Consider the following 17,979-nt stretch of genomic DNA (forward strand, 5'->3'; position numbering starts at 1 on the left):
CCATCGGTTCACAGCACATACATCCTTTGAACAACCTTTCTTCGGACTGATGCTCACAAACATGAGCGACTCCATTTTCAGATAAATACCACCATAAAATATGTAAAAAGATAAAGCTAGGCAAGAGCTAATTTATTCTAATACGCAGAAGCTTGATAAGCTCATTAAAATAAGTTCTGATGGACGATCATCTCGCCACTGGCTGACATTTCGATCATTGTCTGATTTAAGACTTGTTTTTCGTTATCAAATTTCCCTAAAAGGAAGTTTCTTTTAAATCCCCATCAACTACTAGACATGAAAAAATACAATCTAACGATTTTGTGTGTTTCTTGAAAGAAAAAAAAAAGAAAATCTGCAATCATGCAACATCTTCTCTATTGGTCAAGTATCGATACTTGTTACCAACCGACGTTGCACCAGCGTTGAACCAATTAACAGACGTTTGCCATTTCGTTACAACGTAGCTTGTTCTCCATTGCATTTTACAGTCATTCAGAGCAATTCATTTGCTAACACAGCATACAATGTCTGATACCGAGCAAAATGAGTTGAAAGGTGGACATCCACCAGCAAGTGAGTATTGAAACATGTATTTTCCCGTTGTATGCGATGTTAATTTAGCGTATTAGTGTTGTGTACAACCTGTTGCCGAACGTGCAATACTCGAATATGCTAATTTTGTATCTAATATTTTCAGTGAAGGTTGGAGGAATGCGGGTTCCACTTCCCAAACATCATGAGGAAAGAGCAGAGGCACCAAAAACTACAGAGGAAACAGAAGACAAAGACAAGTAAACAATATCTTATTCTTTTTTCAAAATAATGTTAGTATGTAACCATCCCGTAGGTCTCCAAGTAAAACGGTTGTAATTTCTGGTGCTGAAGTAAAAGAAAAAGAGGTTTATTCTCCAGAGGCAGCCAAGGCCATTCATGAGAAACCTGTACCAACTCATACCCAGAAAGAAGGTGGCTTCGGCCAACATGGAAACAGGCTAGGTTTCATTCAGCAACCTCGTAAAAACTGAAAACAAGTCCCCAACAGCTGAATGCTCATTTCAGATTGCTACCTGAACACTTGTTCATTCCAGTGTGGTGGGCAATCCATACTTTTTCAGACAGGTTGTGTTGTTTATCCCCTCCCCAATCTTCCCCATATTTTTTTTATTATTTGGTTGTCAAAATTTTGGTTGTTTCATTATTTTCAGGGTTTGTATTTTTCAATCTTAATAGAGGGAGAAAATGATGACAATTATTCTTCTCTCTTTCATTGATGTTTAATTTAAAGTTAAAAAAGAAATGGTTAAGGTGAGAAGGAGAATACATTTACAAGTCATCAAAAGTTCTTTGTTTTATTTTCCGAAATTATTAGACAGAAAAAATGGTCACTGCAACCAATATTTAGTTGCCGAATCGAGAGGCTGGTTCTGCCTAGCCATGTCAGGATTATATTGAGAATGATATTTCTGTTTCGGCTTAGTTTTGACGGTATTTTCTTCCGTATCGCTTTCCTCAGTGGATGAACGATTAGATTTTCCCTTAGATGATGCAGCAACGGTTCCGTTGACAGCGGCCAGAAGTTTATTGGCTTTCGCACGTTCAGCCTTTTCACGTTGCAGTCTCTTGGCTCGCAAAAGAGCTAATCGTTGTTTCTTTTCCGCGTCAGAATCGGAGGAATCGGAAGATTCTGAAGTAGTGTCATCCGAGTTTGAATTAGCTCCTTCACTAGTTTTTCTCCTTTTTGTACTTGATTGAGACTCTTCAAAAGACCGGCGTTTTGATTTATCCTTCTTGTGTTTCTTTGCCTTTTTTTCTTCCTTTCCTGATTTCCGCTTTTTCTTTTTGTGCTTTCTTTCTGGCCTAGATGAAATTGGTTCAGGTTTGGCAGCAGGGAACCGAAGATCAGGTAGCGTTATCTTTTTAGACTGTTCACGTTTGGTTGTCTCCGGTTTGCCGATGTAGTGTCTGATCACACGGAGAGGATCAAACATATCTTTTGCTCTTTCGTCCTTGTAACTGACCTCCTCTTGAGTCTGGTTCTTCAGGGTTTTCAATAAGGATGGTTTCTCATACCAAGCAGATTCACCAGTGGATTCTCTAGAACCTTGGCCAAGGTAAGTCAATAGCCCAATCTGTTTTTCATAGTCCTCTTGCTCTTTCTTTTCCTCCAGTTCATGTTCCTTATTTGCAACTCCCTCAGCTTGTTTGCCTTCTTCCAGATTGGCAAAGAAGTTCACATGACCAGAGGCAGTAAACTGTACAAGGTTCTTTTCCTCTGTTACTGGTACGGATACACAAGCTCCATTCCTAATCACAACCTCGTACCGAGTTTCTGTGCTGGATGGAATTTGCTTTTTCGTGGGCTCTTCGATAGAAGAAAGACCTTGTCTTTCTCTTGCCCTCGTCCTTAGGATTGCTGTTCGGGTTTCTTGTTCCTAAGATTTCATTGATGACAAAATTTTCTCATAAACATAAAGCTTTCAAAATATGTTTTATACTAACAGCAAGCAAAGCACGTCTTTGTTTTTCTTTTTCTTCTTCGGCTGCTTTAGCTTCATCGCGTCGAACTCTTGCTATATTGTCTTTGGTTCTCACATGCCATCTAATGTGCAGAAAATCCTTGTTAGTTACGACATTTAGAATTTAGAATGAATGAAAACAAACGAGTCACCTTTTCTTTGGTAATATGTTCATTTTTGAAGAGTGACGATTGCATATGCTTTGCTTTTTTTTCGCTAATGGACAATAATAATGACAGCCACCTAGCGGGCAAATTTTGAGCAAAGTTTTATTTCATTTGTTTTCTTTTTTGATTTAAAAAAACGGCTGCTAAGATAAAGGGTTGGCTCCAGTTGGGCTCTTCGTAGCAATTTATTATGTGAATTTTGTTGTGATTAAAAACTGTACTACCATTATCTTGGTTATGAATTTCTACCGTGTGAACGTTAAACAACAACTAGAGATACCCTTCTTTGGCTACCTGCCAAAAACCAAAAATTAGTTCACAAATGGTTGCTATTCACTGATGATTACTTTACATTTTAAAATAACTAAAACACCCGTACAAACGTAGCCGAAAGAAAAAATGGAAAAGTCTTTTGATATGCCACAAACTTCTATTTATTCCTAAAATCATGAGTGTATCAAGGTAAGGAACACATTTTGATATACGTATGGTAGAAATAATTTAATCAAGAGTCTTTAGAAATAATTCGACATCTCTTAGTTCTTTGGCAGAAATCACAGCAAGCTGGCCTTCGTCCGTTTCTTCCGGCTCCCACGAAAAGATCGTCGACGACTCTTGCAGCATTTTACGAACCACCTTTTCTCCGAAACCAAATTAATAGGTTAGTATTGTTTTTAATATCTCTGTATTAACAGGAACATACTTTCACATTGGCTTGTAATTCTTCTTTCGAAATGCTTTGGGTAACGCAAAGCTTACGACAGCGAACTGACAAAACTGCTTGTAGCTCGTACAGAAGAATCGCTCTCAACCGAGTCAGTCCTACGTAGAATAATTTCAATCTATCATGATTCGTTATAATCAAACCACCAACAACTTTATAGTACCTGGTGACACGGCGTCTGCCACTTTGAGAAGTTCCAAAGCGAGAGCCTCTTTAGCAATGAGCGTATCGTCGTTCATTTCAATTAGGCTCTGCCCTTCAAGGTGTCCGTACATTTGACATAGAGCCATTTTAACATCCGTCAAATAGAAATGGTTTGGATGTAAAATTTTGGAAAACTTGCGCAGGAATACTTCACAGTCTTTGAGCGATCCCTTTTTTAAAGCCACTATCTCCTTGCCGACACTTTCTATGATTTCTGCCACATAGTTGGCTGGCTGACGAGTGCCACACTGTCGACATTTCCAGTCACTCGCGTCATCCGTAGGGTTTTCAATCAAAAGGATTCCTGATTGTTGCGGACATTTCTGACAATGAAGGCCAGAAATGAAAGTGTCCAATTCTGTGGGATCTTTGCAACGTTCACAGACGCATTGAAAGAACTTGGTTTGCGATAAATGACGTTGACGATTAACCGTGCCCCATAAAGGCTCAGTATAGCAAAGAGCTATTTTGTCACCCTTTGAGATTGGCACGGCTGCCCGGATTACTATGTCTCCGTTGTTGGTAAACGTTTTGATTGCATTCGCTACGCAGTCGTGTTCCAGCAAGCTGGCCGTAGAATAGACCGCCACTAAACCCTGTGGCGAATTGGCTTTCAACGGAGGCTGCTCGAAACTGTTTACCATCAGAATTCCGCACAGTTGAAGGATCAGTTCTTCCGGTACATCCAGTCCCAACGTTTCACGAATCAATCGTACGGAAGTAGCTTGATCCACATCCTCCAATCCTCTTTGACGTCTTTCGTGAACGTGCGATTCCAGTTGCAGCAATTCCTCCCAGCGGCCAGGATTCTGATCCTTAAGCGCTAAACAGCGTAACACCATAACGCTTTGATAGGCTTGAACCGGAAGGCTGCCGACGATGGGACGGCCACCTGATGCGATCAGTCCGCATTCAACCGCGTGATCCGAGTCGTTGGTGTGGCATTCAACTCGTCCGCAAGTGGGCCAACCGCACTGAGAGCATTTCGTCCGGCCATCAACGCTCGAGTAGCAACCGAGGCAGACTTGGCCAGCCGTGTACTTGGGCCCCATGACTAATGGTTTCTCCTGGAGGATAACATCACCTTTTGTTGTTGCCACGGGGATAGAGAACAGGAAGAGATATGGTAATCGTTTGACTCAGATTTTAGCGGGTCAGAGAACTTAAGAGTTAAAACATTTTTCTTTTTTTTTTCAAGTTATTAATAGAAATTGGCGTGTTTCGACCAAAGGCACCCTCTTCGAGGTCCGAGTCGATTCTATTTCAGCATCACGCTACCACAGTAAAACACGAAAATAACGAAGCATATTAATATAAACCTGCTTTGAGATCCCGACAAGCTATCAATCGACGTCCTACGTTGAGCGTCCGTTCGACGCGATAGGCCCGGCAGTTGGATCGATGTTTCTTCCAATCAGCTTTCTGGTGCTCTCTGGAACAGTAGAAGACACTTTGGCAGCCGGAGCAGCGTTGAAGTGCTTCTTTTCCGCAAAAACATTTTCCAATTTCCTCCAGTCCAGGCATTTCAGTCGTCAACTGATAAACGTGAGAGATGGTAGAACGAATCATAGATGCGCATCTTAATAATGGGATATCTATCAGCATGGAGAACAATGTCTTTCGTGTGTTTCCACAACTTACGATCGACCTGGCACACGATTCTGGCATCGTTTGATTAATTGAGCGTTTGTTGACGACTCGTTTTTCTACGTTTATTTCCTAGCTGGCTATCTATTTATAGGTGTAGTGAGAGGAAAAAACGCTGACACGGATATCATGTAGAAAGAACGGGCGGGAGCGACTGAAGATAGGCCCTCCTCCTCGTCGACGAACATTTTGGCGCAAAAAACCACAGATACGCACCAAAAGAAAGGGCATTCATCCATGGGCTGTCGTGATGAGCGGTCTCATTATCACCCCTGTACCATTGCCACCATCGATTGGCACTGCCTGCCCGTCTGATGGTCTCCTCTACGAATCATCACCTCAAACTGCTGAATTAACGGTAAGTTTCAATCGAAACGAATCCGCTTTTAAACAAATTGATGCTGGGTCATCGTTGCGCTTTGTTTTCGTCTTTTGCTGGCACCACATTTTGAAACGAATTTCCCTCCCGCACTCTGCCGATCGATTCTTTGCATTTGCATCGATTATTTCGAGAACAAGACGGAAATAGTTGGTCGACCCGCACGTGCGTCCTCCGTCAAGGAAATGGGAGGAAGACACAACGAGGAAATGCTAGAAATTTCAAATCTTCTTACCTTGACAAAGACAAACTAACAATAATTCCAATCCTAAAAATAGATGGCCAGGCGTTGTGATATTGTTTAAACGTTGATTCTCTCTCTTTTGCGCCGTTTGTTATTTGGTATATATATTTTTCGCACGTGATGTATACACAGTGTGTGTAGGAGCTGCACCCAGACAATGGACGGACTAGAATGTAACGCACGAAAGATCCGCGAGTCTGTGTTGTTTGTTGAACAAGACCACACTACTATAACGTCGCAGTCGTTCGTGACTTCTAAAAATACGTACTTCCGTTGTTTTTAAAAAAAAAAAGGGGTTTCCAGACGCTTCCCGATTTAACGCGGATGTTTACACCCGAGAGGTGCTGTCCTCTGCTGTGTCCTAGGAAAATGCCCTAATCATTTCGCATGAATGATTCATTTTTATGCACCTTCCTTTTTTGATTTATTCTTAGGCTGCAGAGCCAACGGTTGGCAGTTCGTATAAAATTGGACAATCACCTGAAATCGGAAGGTATCCGCCATTTTTCTTCATCGTTTCAAATCCAATTTCTAATTGATTTGTTTATGGAAAAGGCTTCTAATAGCCACGAGAGACATTTGTGCGGACGAAGTGATTATCGACGGTGAAGAGGCACTTGCTGTCGGTCCGAAACAAGCGACGCATCCGGTTAAAACGACATTTCCTAATCGGAATCAATCCTTTTATGAAAAATCTCCTTGGTCTTATACTGGAACATTATTATTTTTTTGGCAAACAGGTGTGCCTGACTTGCTATCGACGCGTGGACGGTAGCTATTTGTGCCCGCGTTGCCAATGGCCTTTATGTTCCGAAACGTGTTGGCAGTCAGAAGATGGCCCTCATCAGCGATACGAATGTGAACTATTGGCCAGCAAACACGTTCATCCTACGATGGAAGAACTGAAACAAGACGACTGTCGGCTTTACGATTGCATCGCACCTTTGCGAATAGTTTTGGACGGTCAGCGAAATCCGGAAAGAAGTCGATTATGGCTCGGATTGGAGGATCACCGGATGTACCGGAAGAAAATTGGCATTTGGCAGATCGATAAACACACTGTTGTCGATCCAGTTCGTGTCAAATGGCAACTGGGCGATCGGTTCGGTGATGACGAATTGCAACGAGCGTGTGGCATCTTAGAAGTCAATGCTTTCGAAGTCTGCGACGAAGACAAGTCCATCAGCGCTCGGGCAGTTTATTCGCATGCCTGCCTGATGGCTCACGATTGCGTTCCAAACACGGCGTGTACCGTGAATCCTGCCACACAAAAGATGACCGTTCGTGCGGCTGTCGATATTTCGGCTGGCCAAATGATCACCACATCCTACACTTTTACGTTGGATGGGACACTACGTCGTCGAGCACATTTGAAAGAAACGAAATTTTTCGATTGTTGCTGTCCGCGTTGTTCGGATCCTACCGAATTGGGCAGTCATCTGAGTTCACTGGCGTGTCCCAGATGCAATGGTCGGAATTACACCGTTCCTGAAGATCCTCTCAATCCGGAAAGCTACTGGAAATGCCAGGGAGAGCAATGTGGTAACAGAATTGGCCCGTCTCAAGTCAATCAACTGCTCACCTGTCTCCAGCGCAAAGCGGACGAGCTCAATTATGACGATACTCGAGGACTGGAAATATTTATTGAGACGTGGTCTTCTATTTTGCATCCTAATCATTCGATCCTGATTGGTATCAAATATTACCTGTGCCATTTCTATGGCAATGCTCCTGGATATCAGCTGCGTGAAATGCCTCTTCATTTGTTGGCCAGGAAAATGAAACTCTGCGAAGAGCTGTTAGGTGTTGCCCTCATTCTTGAGCCAGGAGCTTCAAATTTTCATTGTAATATAGATAAAAGTATCAGTTATTCTTACTGCACGATTGCCATTTAAGTTGAAACTGCATTCGTGTTTTTGTGTCGGTTATTACAGGTAGTTTAATCAGAGAACTCGAGTTGACCGAAAGAGAATTCGCCCGAGGACAGACATCTGAAGAAGATAACGAGACAACTGATTTCGAAGATGACAATCGGCCATAGCCTTCGGCTACCATTCAACCAGGAGCAAGATGGGACTAACTTTGATTGAATTTGCTTTCATTTAACTTTTTGCTTGATAGATTGTGTACTCGGTTTTGATGTATTTTGCCGTGCCGTGATGTAGCCGCCTGCCTTTTGGCTATTGACGTGTACATATTTTCGTTCGATTGATTTACGATTGATGCAATAAAGTTTCTGTTTTAAATCTGACATTTTACTTTCAATGAATGTTTGTGAATGTAAATTAGGATCTACGGGATGCAAGGCAACGAAATGGCATTTTTAAAAAACAATCAATCAATAAAGCATTTAGCTCAATTAGGCATGGTTATCGAATGACATAACTATTATAGTATTATTACGTAATTATAATTATTTGAGACACGTGGCTAGGAGGAGGGTAGGCGAGAAAAAGGTAATGCACGTAAGAATAGGTTAAAATCGGCGCGACCAACACAAAGATATTGCCTTAAGCCATTCGCCTGCTTTTAGTAGGTAAGGTAAGGTAAGGTAAGGGGTACGTCGACAGGTAGTATAAAATGCTGTTCAATTCGTATCCTAAATCAGTCGAAGCTGCTCAGTGCTCAATTACAGTACTTTGTGAGCAGCTGAAGTTCCTCAGTAATCTTATTTCAATATGGGTAAGTGTCTCTTTCTCTTAATTTGCGGCTTCACATGAATTGTGTTAAATTGTGTAGTTTATAATGTGATGGTTCAATGTTTTAAAATAACTCTTGTTTTCGTTTCAGGTGTATTTAAAATGTTGCTCTTAGTGGTATCGCTGATAGCGTACTCTAATTCAGCTTCCGTCCATGGTGGTCATGGTGGTCATGTTGGTCGCGGTGATCATGGTGATCATCACATGAATAGACGGAGTGCACAATACTACACCACTGCAGCTCCCTACTACACTACTGTCGCATCTTACTACACCGAGGCTCCGTATTACACTACGCCAGCTGCTTACTACAGCGAGGCTCCGTATTACACTACGCCAGCTGTATACTACAAGGTTGGTGTACTACTTAGGGTTTAAGAAAGAATATGGTTTAAAGGTCCTTCATGTAGGAGGTGTATGGACACCGTGCAATGAAGCGCAGTGTTCCAGCTCAGCAGGCAGCCCCATACTACACCACGGCAGCCCCGTACTACACCACGGCAGCCCCGTACTACACCACGGCAGCCCCATACTACACCACGGCAGCCCCATACTACACCACTCCGTATATCACAACTGCGGCTTACTATTCCGTATGTGACAAACCTTTCTGTGATATACTTTTTACTTCATTGATAAAACTTAATTGTTTTGTTTCACGTGATAGGGTGGATACGGTCATCATGCGAAGAAACGTAGTCCACAAGGTATGCCACCCGCAATGCGTGTTCAGGCGCCATACTACAATGCACCACCTGCAACGACAGCTCCTTCGTATACGGTACGAAATTTCTGGAAGTAGGATAATTGTTAGGTGTTCAAAATTTTTGGTTGTATGATAGGTGCCATACTACACCACTGCCGCCCCCTACTATACTGAGGCTCCGTACTACACCACTGCTGCCCCCTACTACACCACTGCTGCCCCCTACTACACTGAGGCTCCATACTATCCAACTGCCGCCCCCTACTACACTGAGGCTCCATACTATCCCACTGCCGCTCCATACTACACTGAGGCTCCATACTACACCACTGCTGCCCCTTACTACACTGAGGCTCCGTACTACATCACTGCTGCCCCTTACTACACTGAGGCTCCGTACTATCCCACTGCCGCTCCCTACTACACTGAGGCTCCGTACTACACCACTGCTGCCCCTTACCACACTGAGGCTCCGTACTACACCACTGCTGCCCCTTACTACACTGAGGCTCCGTACTACACCACTGCTGCCCCTTACTACACTGAGGCTCCGTACTACACCACTGCTGCCCCTTACTACACTGAGGCTCCGTACTACACCACTGCTGCCCCTTACTACACTGAGGCTCCGTACTACACCACTGCTGCCCCTTACTACACTGAGGCTCCGTACTACACCACTGCTGCCCCTTACTACACTGAGGCTCCGTACTACACCACTGCTGTCCCTTACTACACTGAGGCTCCGTATTACACCACTGCTGCCCCCTACTACTCTGAGGCTCCGTATTACACCACTGCTGCCCCCTACTACACTGAGGCTCCGTACTACACCACTGCTGCTCCCTACTACACTGAGGCTCCGTACTACACCACTGCTGCTCCCTACTACACTGAGGCTCCGTACTACACCACTGCTGCTCCCTACTACACTGAGGCTCCGTACTACACCACTGCTGCTCCCTACTACACTGAGGCTCCGTACTATCCCACTACTGCCCCTTACTACACTGAGGCTCCGTACTACACCACTGCTGCCCCTTACTACACCACTGCTGCCCCTTACTACACCACTGCTGCCCCTTACTACACTGAGGCTCCATACTACACCACTGCTGCCCCTTACTACACTGAGGCTCCATACTACACCACTGCTGCCTCCTACTACACTGAGGCTCCGTACTACACCACTGCAGCACCCTATTACACTGAGGCTCCGTACTACACCACTGCAGCACCCTATTACACTGAGGCTCCATACTACACCACTGCAGCACCCTATTACACTGAGGCTCCATACTACACCACTGCAGCACCCTATTACACTGAGGCTCCGTACCACACCACTGCAGCACCCTATTATGCTGAAACTTACGCTCCCGCCTACAAATATGAAGTTCCAGTTTACACCACACCTAGATATTACGCTCCTCCAATCTATTAATTATAGTCCATTTATTACCTGGTGTTTAAAGTTATTATATATTATTCGGAGCATGTTAATAAATTCTGTTATACGCTGGACTTTAATATTTCCTTGTATTAAGAAGCTCATTGAAACCTTCGTTAGTTTCTACAAAACTGGTATGTGAATATGGGGAAGTGGGCCTACAAGTGTCACCTGTCACCACGTAACATTCAAGTGATTCTACATGTTCATTGGGAATATCGCTGTAGGTTTGGTATTCTTAGCATTGTCTGCATAAAGCCTCCATTCTCTGCGGTTGAAATCAAAAATTCCGGTTGCAATAGTTAAAACGATATCCTTTTCCGTTCCACGACGGAAAATTGGATAATCTTGATCTTCGTCGTTTGAAAGCAGGTCAACGACTTCATCGATGGTAGTAGGCAATCCAATTCTTTCCATCACGCGGTGCCGACCATCGCTACTAAGCACGGCCAAACCATTTGCATCCTCATCGATCTTCAAGCGGAGATACCTGAAAACAAGTGTAAAATGTGTCAGCAAAATTTTAGGTGTTTGACAAATTAAACACTTCAGTGTACTTGTTGCAACGAGCATGGCTTTCACCCGGAGAGACAGTTAAAATGGATAATTGTGACTCGTTATTTTCTGCGGGTCCTACCTCAGCACTGTGAAAAAGAATGAGCCCTTCCTGCAGATGAATGGATACCAGAGTTTACTCAAGAATAAAATGTTAATGTGATTCTTTCTGTATACCTGGTTCATAAAAGACATGTTGACACAGAAACCGTGAGCTGATCCAGTTCCTCTATCACGCAGAATGGCCTGAGCGTCAACTAAATTCCGGGCGCTGAGCATTGCCCTCGTGAGAAAATGACGTGCTGAGTAAAGAGGAAACGTAAGTGTAACATAATTATTTTCAAAATAGTACACAGTATACGTGTTTTGTTATTATAAACGTGAACAGGTTCGATAATGTTGATGGTGTAAACGAGACCGTGCTCGTTAACATTCATGCAGAAGCCAGGTAAATGCCCTGCATAACAGAGGGAAGAGAACCGCTCCCGACGACCACATTTTTCAGTAATATCAGCGTGAACCACGTACAAATGATTATGGGCAGCTGGAAAGGCATCTTCGGTATGCCCCAAAACTACCTGTGATGTTTTAGTTTTCTTTTAAAAGTAGTGAAATTCAATGAAATACTTTCAGTACGTTTTCATGATTGCACATGATGCTCGAGCATCCGTTGCCGGAGAGTTGTGATCCCGATGACGAGCCATCTAATATCATGCTGTCGATATGCAACAGCATCAACTGAGCCAACAATTTTCTAATGTTATTCAAATTCACGTCGTTTTATTGAAATTGAACGTACCTTAAAGAAGGGCACTTGACTTCCATCAGAAATTCCTTGCAACTCGTTTACATAGTAAGGAAATTTCTGTTTCATCAAAGCTAAGGTGTCATTGTAGATTTTCTGACCAGCTTCTGTGTTGTAGGCTGGAAGAAGCTCATCGTTCAAGAATTTTGATTCTTGAACCAGTTCTTCTATCATGCTTTTAAAAGTGTGTCCCTATCAAACGGACGAATGCTGAATAATGAACAGTTTAATTGTTTAACTAGTTTTTACATCTTACCACATCGTAGCCAACTTGGTAGAATGTCCCTCGGACGTATATAACTGGTAGAAAAACGCGGTTCTCCATGTTGTCCTGGCCAGAGCTGTAGAGGAAATGGATCTTGCCATCCCGTTAAGTTACTTTCTCTCTAAAAAAAAAGAATCCTTACATCGGTTTTCATTTTTGTAATCTTGTTAAAGTCCCGACACGTAACAACTAATCCACTTTTTGTGCCGATCACCATCGTGCGTGAAACTAGCCAATTCAAAATGAATCGATGGGCTGAAACCAAATGGCGTACCGGAGAATATGTTGCCAAAAAATAAAAAAGCAGCGCATGTCGACGCAGATAATGTAACGCTAATTTCTGTTGGGCCTTTACTCGCCTCTGTTTTACAGCTGATCGGATTAATTTCATAACTGGTCTATAACCTTCGGTACTGACATAGATAGTGTTGTTTGCACAGCGTATCGATAAACCATGTTGTGCGCAGTAAAGTGTAGTTGATCAGAAATGTAACCGTAGCACTTTGGCATTTGACACTAAATCTGCTAAACATATTAGTATAAATATTAGTTCTAATAGGAAATTGAAATTTTCTTTTTGTAGTAAACTTTTCTTATTTTGAGAGTATTCTATTAGATGTCAAGGCGTTGTAAAATCACATTCCGGTACCATTTCCTTTAAATGAAGGCTACGTGGTTTTGTTGCCACTACCTCCAAATTCGTAAGGACCAAATAGTGAAAACTATGCAAATGTCATGAAAGGGAAGACCTTGGGATTTTACAGGAATCTTCACAGAAAATCACGTGTTCTGTATCACACTTTGCAGTGGTGGCTGAACTTGTGACGTTGCAGATTTTTCAAAAACCACACGAAAGGTTAGACGCCTCCTGATAGTCATCAACTATTATCTTCTCCACTACCTAGATTAATAAAAATTTACAATTGACACACCATACATTCAGGTAAGGGTCTTTTCTTGTATATTATTTTTTCTTTGAACTTGCTGTTCCATGCACGTGATTTACGAATGAAAAAGGTTAACGAAGTGACTCAATTCTAATACTGACACTTTCGTTTAAGAAGAAGCGTAATTCAAGCTTAACAATGTGTATGTCATGGCACCTCTATTTTCGATTTTTGAAAGGTTTGAAAGCGATAGTATTAATACTGTTACGATTTGTTACGTAACACTGCTGATTACAAATTTTAAATGGGGGCAAATAGATTTCCTTTTTTAAAAAGGAATAGGCCAAAGAATTTTTCACCAAAACGTAGCTCCTCCATCTGATCCTCCAACGAAAAATCGATCCTTTCTTTGGCCTAACATCACGTTGTGTCCAGTTGATTGTGCGACCTGGGCAGCATTTGGGGCAACCCCCGGAGGCGGTGGAGGAATTCTAACTTGTGATGTTGAATCGAATCGCGCACCAGCATCAAACGCATTCTAAGTCAATAAAAAATTTACCAACATGTTAGCAAAGTAAAGGATTTAACTGGTAGGACTTGTTCCATAATTGAAAATGATGTCTCACTTGAACAACAAACGTAGCTTGTGGGTGAACTTGCTGTACTTGTACTTGGGGTGGATAGTAAGGGCTAGGTGGATGCATAGGGGCTTGATACTGTGGCTGGTACTGCGGCTGGTGCTGGCAGAGAAATTATGGAAATGTTAGTTCAAGAAAAACAAAAATTAAACAAAAATTTGCAAGACTCTTCTTACTTGGGCAGGAATGTATGATGTGTGACTGCTATAATTTGGAGGTACAGCTGGATGTTGCATCGCTTGATCATAACTTGGTGGAGGTGGAGGCATTCCTGGCATTGCTGGTACATAGGAGTTATAAGGATTGGCCGAAGCTGTTGCTAGTACATTTGGGTTTGCCATGCTAGGTGCTGTTGGTTGTAAAGAATATGGCAGTTGTGATTGCATTACAGGCTGTGCTGGATATCCTGCTGATGGCTGACCTGCTTAATATGTAAAGTAAACTTTTAACAGAATTGTTATCATTTTAGTCAGTAGTCTAAACACTTACTCTTTTTATCGTTCTTCTTTGGCATTTCTTCTAAGACTGGGGATCGTTTTTCTACTACCAAGCTGTTTTAGGTCGCTCTTTTTTAAACTACGCAACTTCCTTCGAAGCCACTCGATATGCGTAATGCGTTCTGTTCAGGTTTTGTTGTCCAAAACGTCACAAGTTGAAAATTCCGTTGCGCAAGCGGCAAGCAGCACTCTTATCATTGAAACCAAAACAAACATTACTGATTACTCACCAACGTTGCCTAATCAAACCTGTAACACATAGGTAGGAACAGAGTCATAGAGGTCATCATCATCATCCCCTCTATAACTCTAGTAGGAACTAGGAAATCAATATCGTTCTTATGTTGAGCATCTTGTAAGATAAAAAAAAATAGTAATGTATAATGACATCGATATTTAAAGAGTGATGTAATCCTTTGCAAAGTTTAGACATACAATAAGGATTGCTTGTTAATCGTGAGTAGAAAGATACACGTGAAAAAAAAACCTTAAGTTTAAGGCAAGTACAGGGTTTTGCGAATTCGTACATCGTATTCATCCGAGGTAGACATGCACTTAAGTATGAATTATTGTAAACCGACCATCGTCGTTTCAAGGCGTGAACAAAACAGTTTGCTGGTGGTGACAAGACATACTGGAATTAATTCCAATTTCAAAAATGAGATGAGGTGTAAGCACTGCAGTTTAAATCGAAATTGAAAAAAGGCGACGTAATAAAAATGGGCTCGTGAATTAAATCTAGTATGGGATTTAGTAATTTCACACTTATCATAAAATTTAAAGAAGGCAAAAGTAACTTAATTGGCGGCTAATTAAGTCAATAAGGCCATCTCTGAGCAATATAAAATTAAAAAGAGACGAATGTGAAGGATAGATCTGACGCCGGAACGATTAAAAATAATCTATGTTTGAAGCCAGCATTGAATTTCTACTTTTCGGATGGGTCTGATGGCGAAAGCAAAAAAGGTAATTTTTCGTGTGCGTATTGCAATCTATGTAACAGATCAGTGTTGCAACCGTGTTCAGCCAACAAAGAGAATTTAAAGGTGCGGAAATTCTTCCGCTCATCGATGACGGTTACTGCACCCATGAGTGGGCAGAGGATCAACTTAACGTGATCCTTGAAATAATTGATCTAATTAATAAATAAATAAAAGTTGACACATTACCAGCTTAATTCAAAAACACAAAAGTTACCTGCAACGTTCCACTCGTTAAATGCATGACGACAGCTCGAGAGGTGCGGAACCATTGGCGTAGGAAAGGCAGTCGGAGATGCTCATCACCGTCACGCGGGACAACTGAAGCACCCGTTTTGATCAAGTGCTCTTGCATGTATGATCGGAAATAGGCGAGCAGTTTCACCTTTTTACCCAAGGTAGGTGGATGCTGGTCCATAGTGTAATACAATTCGTTTCCATTGCGTTCGACGTACTGAATGGTTCTGTTAAAAGATTTATATTATCCTCCATCCCTTACGTAGCAATAACGAACTAACTTACTTTCCATCAACCAATAGCAAAAGTTTCGTCAGATCGTTGAAAATTACTCCAATTGTATCGTCACTCAACTGGTAGCCGAATCCGTATTTGTCAGAATAGTCTACCCACTTGGAAATCCAAACCATAGGAACTGATCCTGGATCTTCTGCTTCATCTGGTATTTTAAATAAAAAGGTATGTCAGAGCTTCGTTATATAAATTTATACAGTGCAAGTGCGTACCCATCATGAGTGGGAATTTCTCCGCGGGTTTGGCAGCGAAAAGGCGAGTAAGTTGCTGTTGGAGATCACGAAGCAGCTTTTCAGGGGCAGGACCGGCAGTGTAAAGAGCGGCGGCATCTTCGGCATTGTTGAGATCGTTGGTAGGTGCCATTCCTTCTATTCAAGAGGACAAGAAAAAAAAAACAATTCCACTGAGTACGAGAAAATTGCTAATGGCATTTCTATTTTGCGAACCTTGTGGATGTTCGGCAGTACCAGGCAGTTGAACTCTGTTAACTTCACCCAAAGGACGACGAACGGCAATAATGCTGCTGTTCAGTTTGGCATCAAATCTAGGAGCCATCGTGAGGCATGATAAAGGCAAGCGCGTCGGGATATACCCGCAAGTCATAAATTCGTCATTCAAAACGACATCGACTGTAGGTCTGCGTGAGTTATTTTCAAAACGAGAACGTTTAATTTTCTGTAACTATTATCATGAAAGTTTTGTCACCTGCAGTTTGGATCACCCTGTAACATACGAGTTATAAGAGCTCGCGCAAGAGGTCCAATGCGAGACGGAATATGATACTCATTCCGTTTGATTTTGCTATAGGTATCTTTAAGTGATTGCGTTTCAAAAGGTGGTCGGCCAACCAGAAGTGTATACCTAATGATAATCCCAAACGCAAGATAAGATTAAACAGGGACAAGAAAAAAATTAAAAACTAAATAATGAAAAGCTTACAAGATGCAGCCCATTGACCAAATGTCAACTTCAAAGCTATGACCTTTCTTGTTCAGCACCTCAGGTGCAATATAGTTGGGGGTGCCACATAATGTCCTAAAAATATAGATTTAAAAAAATAATCTTCTGTTATAGACAAATTGTTAGCACAGTACTTTTTCCTTTCTCCATTAAAATCTAATTTGGTTGCCAAACCAAAATCACCAATTTTAAGTTCCATGTTGTCATTTAGGAACAGATTCCCAAGCTTGAGATCTCTATGAATCATTTTGTTTTCATGTAGGTATCTGACACCCAAAAGAAGTTGGTGCATGAAGTATCTGGCTTCTGGTTCAGTAACAGCTTTCCGTCTCTTGTGCAACTCCATCAAACTCTAAACATTACCAATCAGTTCCAACAAGATGCATTTAAAGCCAGCTAAGAAAAGCTTACCCTTCTTTTACACAGTTCCAAAACTATATACACAAAATTGTTGTCTTCAAAGAAACTGTGGAATCCAACTACATGATCATGTTTCAGACTACGATGAATGGAAATTTCTTGAGCCATCTTATCTTTTTGGTGAGGTTTGACAAGAAGTTGTTTAGATACAATTTTACCAGCAAACACTTGTCCATTGTCTAAATCTGTCAGTTCATAGCATTTGGCAAAACCACCCTGTTTGAAAACCAAGGTTATTTCACAGTTCGTTCTAAAAAGGACCGAATTATGTTACCTTGCCGAGAAATCTTCCTCTCTGATATCTTTTTTTAGCCGCAGCATCACATAGGATGTCTGGAATAACGTCAGGCGCTGGTTCACTTAGATTAATGCTTGTCATTTTCAAAAATTTCAATAATAAGACGTTTTCGAAAAAGATAAAACAAAGATCACAGATTTACGTAAAGCAATGGATACAAAAAATTGGGAAGATTCCCCGATATTAAACGAGATCAAAGGGACGAAACTCAAAAGTAACGTCCACTGAATCCCAGCCCCCAACTGTTGGCGAACAGACTTTTGCTTTTTCGAACTTCAAATCTTGACGTTGTCGAATTTATTAGAAAAATCTAACATAAAAGATTAAATTTAAATTATATCGGTTAAATTAAGTAAACATTTTAGTTGAATTCTATGACATTTTCTACGTATCCATTTTATTTT

General features: G+C 41.7%; 8 protein-coding genes across 12 annotated transcripts; 3 read left to right on the plus strand and 5 right to left on the minus strand.

Moving 5' to 3' along the window:
* Positions 1–389: 389 nt before the first annotated feature.
* LOC116928752 (death-associated protein 1) lies at positions 390–1,252 on the plus strand. The gene is made up of 3 exons (XM_032935851.2): positions 390–576; positions 701–794; positions 851–1,252. Exons 1-3 carry the CDS (start codon positions 528–530, stop codon positions 1,026–1,028), a joined length of 321 nt encoding a protein of 106 aa, XP_032791742.2. The 5' UTR covers positions 390–527; the 3' UTR covers positions 1,029–1,252.
* Positions 1,253–1,338: 86 nt separating this feature from the next.
* LOC116928745 (leukocyte receptor cluster member 1 homolog) lies at positions 1,339–2,802 on the minus strand. The gene is made up of 3 exons (XM_032935840.2): positions 2,672–2,802; positions 2,503–2,602; positions 1,339–2,435 (listed from the first exon to the last, which is right to left on the minus strand). The coding sequence occupies exons 1-3, from the start codon at positions 2,692–2,694 to the stop codon at positions 1,386–1,388; spliced, it is 1,173 nt and encodes a 390-aa protein (XP_032791731.2). The 5' UTR covers positions 2,695–2,802; the 3' UTR covers positions 1,339–1,385.
* A 294-nt stretch (positions 2,803–3,096) lies between these two features.
* On the minus strand, positions 3,097–5,138 carry LOC116928740 (SET domain-containing protein SmydA-8). The gene is made up of 4 exons (XM_045177732.1): positions 4,934–5,138; positions 3,574–4,698; positions 3,390–3,508; positions 3,097–3,322 (listed from the first exon to the last, which is right to left on the minus strand). Exons 1-4 carry the CDS (start codon positions 5,136–5,138, stop codon positions 3,188–3,190), a joined length of 1,584 nt encoding a protein of 527 aa, XP_045033667.1. The 3' UTR covers positions 3,097–3,187.
* Positions 3,227–8,135, plus strand: LOC116928741 (SET domain-containing protein SmydA-8). 3 transcript variants are annotated; one of them, XM_032935834.2, is made up of 6 exons: positions 3,227–3,347; positions 5,356–5,619; positions 6,319–6,377; positions 6,440–6,533; positions 6,625–7,744; positions 7,819–8,135. In XM_032935834.2, the coding sequence occupies exons 2-6, from the start codon at positions 5,512–5,514 to the stop codon at positions 7,923–7,925; spliced, it is 1,488 nt and encodes a 495-aa protein (XP_032791725.2). In that variant the 5' UTR covers positions 3,227–3,347; positions 5,356–5,511; the 3' UTR covers positions 7,926–8,135. The 3 variants fall into 3 exon arrangements, with proteins under 3 accessions (XP_032791725.2, XP_045033668.1, XP_045033669.1); XM_045177733.1 differs by lacking the exon at positions 3,227–3,347 and having other exon boundaries at positions 5,150–5,619; XM_045177734.1 differs by lacking the exon at positions 3,227–3,347 and having other exon boundaries at positions 5,150–5,619; positions 6,625–7,729.
* A 313-nt stretch (positions 8,136–8,448) lies between these two features.
* LOC116928747 (DNA-directed RNA polymerase II subunit RPB1) lies at positions 8,449–10,813 on the plus strand. Its single transcript, XM_032935843.2, has 5 exons — positions 8,449–8,566; positions 8,675–8,937; positions 8,994–9,176; positions 9,251–9,364; positions 9,426–10,813. Exons 1-5 carry the CDS (start codon positions 8,563–8,565, stop codon positions 10,731–10,733), a joined length of 1,872 nt encoding a protein of 623 aa, XP_032791734.2. The 5' UTR covers positions 8,449–8,562; the 3' UTR covers positions 10,734–10,813.
* Positions 10,812–13,164, minus strand: LOC116928746. Its single transcript, XM_032935842.2, has 8 exons — positions 12,507–13,164; positions 12,356–12,440; positions 12,094–12,291; positions 11,931–12,032; positions 11,656–11,872; positions 11,472–11,596; positions 11,297–11,406; positions 10,812–11,229 (listed from the first exon to the last, which is right to left on the minus strand). Exons 2-8 carry the CDS (start codon positions 12,422–12,424, stop codon positions 10,938–10,940), a joined length of 1,113 nt encoding a protein of 370 aa, XP_032791733.2. The 5' UTR covers positions 12,425–12,440; positions 12,507–13,164; the 3' UTR covers positions 10,812–10,937.
* A 144-nt stretch (positions 13,165–13,308) lies between these two features.
* LOC116928750 (DAZ-associated protein 2) lies at positions 13,309–14,577 on the minus strand. 2 transcript variants are annotated; one of them, XM_032935847.2, is made up of 4 exons: positions 14,379–14,577; positions 14,066–14,313; positions 13,878–13,991; positions 13,309–13,789 (listed from the first exon to the last, which is right to left on the minus strand). In XM_032935847.2, the coding sequence occupies exons 1-4, from the start codon at positions 14,401–14,403 to the stop codon at positions 13,607–13,609; spliced, it is 570 nt and encodes a 189-aa protein (XP_032791738.1). In that variant the 5' UTR covers positions 14,404–14,577; the 3' UTR covers positions 13,309–13,606. The 2 variants fall into 2 exon arrangements, with proteins under 2 accessions (XP_032791738.1, XP_032791740.1); XM_032935849.2 differs by having other exon boundaries at positions 14,066–14,310; positions 14,379–14,575.
* A 200-nt stretch (positions 14,578–14,777) lies between these two features.
* On the minus strand, positions 14,778–17,835 carry LOC116928738 (serine/threonine-protein kinase PLK1). 2 transcript variants are annotated; one of them, XM_032935830.2, is made up of 10 exons: positions 17,552–17,835; positions 17,269–17,493; positions 16,992–17,209; positions 16,837–16,932; positions 16,603–16,758; positions 16,344–16,534; positions 16,110–16,262; positions 15,889–16,042; positions 15,584–15,830; positions 14,778–15,521 (listed from the first exon to the last, which is right to left on the minus strand). In XM_032935830.2, the coding sequence occupies exons 1-10, from the start codon at positions 17,654–17,656 to the stop codon at positions 15,315–15,317; spliced, it is 1,752 nt and encodes a 583-aa protein (XP_032791721.1). In that variant the 5' UTR covers positions 17,657–17,835; the 3' UTR covers positions 14,778–15,314. The 2 variants fall into 2 exon arrangements, with proteins under 2 accessions (XP_032791721.1, XP_032791720.1); XM_032935829.2 differs by having other exon boundaries at positions 16,110–16,265.
* Between the last annotated feature and the right edge of the window lie 144 nt (positions 17,836–17,979).

The sequence above is a fragment of the Daphnia magna genome, linkage group LG8 (genome assembly GCF_020631705.1).
Source record: "Daphnia magna isolate NIES linkage group LG8, ASM2063170v1.1, whole genome shotgun sequence".
Classification (NCBI taxonomy): Eukaryota; Metazoa; Arthropoda; class Branchiopoda; order Diplostraca; family Daphniidae; genus Daphnia; species Daphnia magna.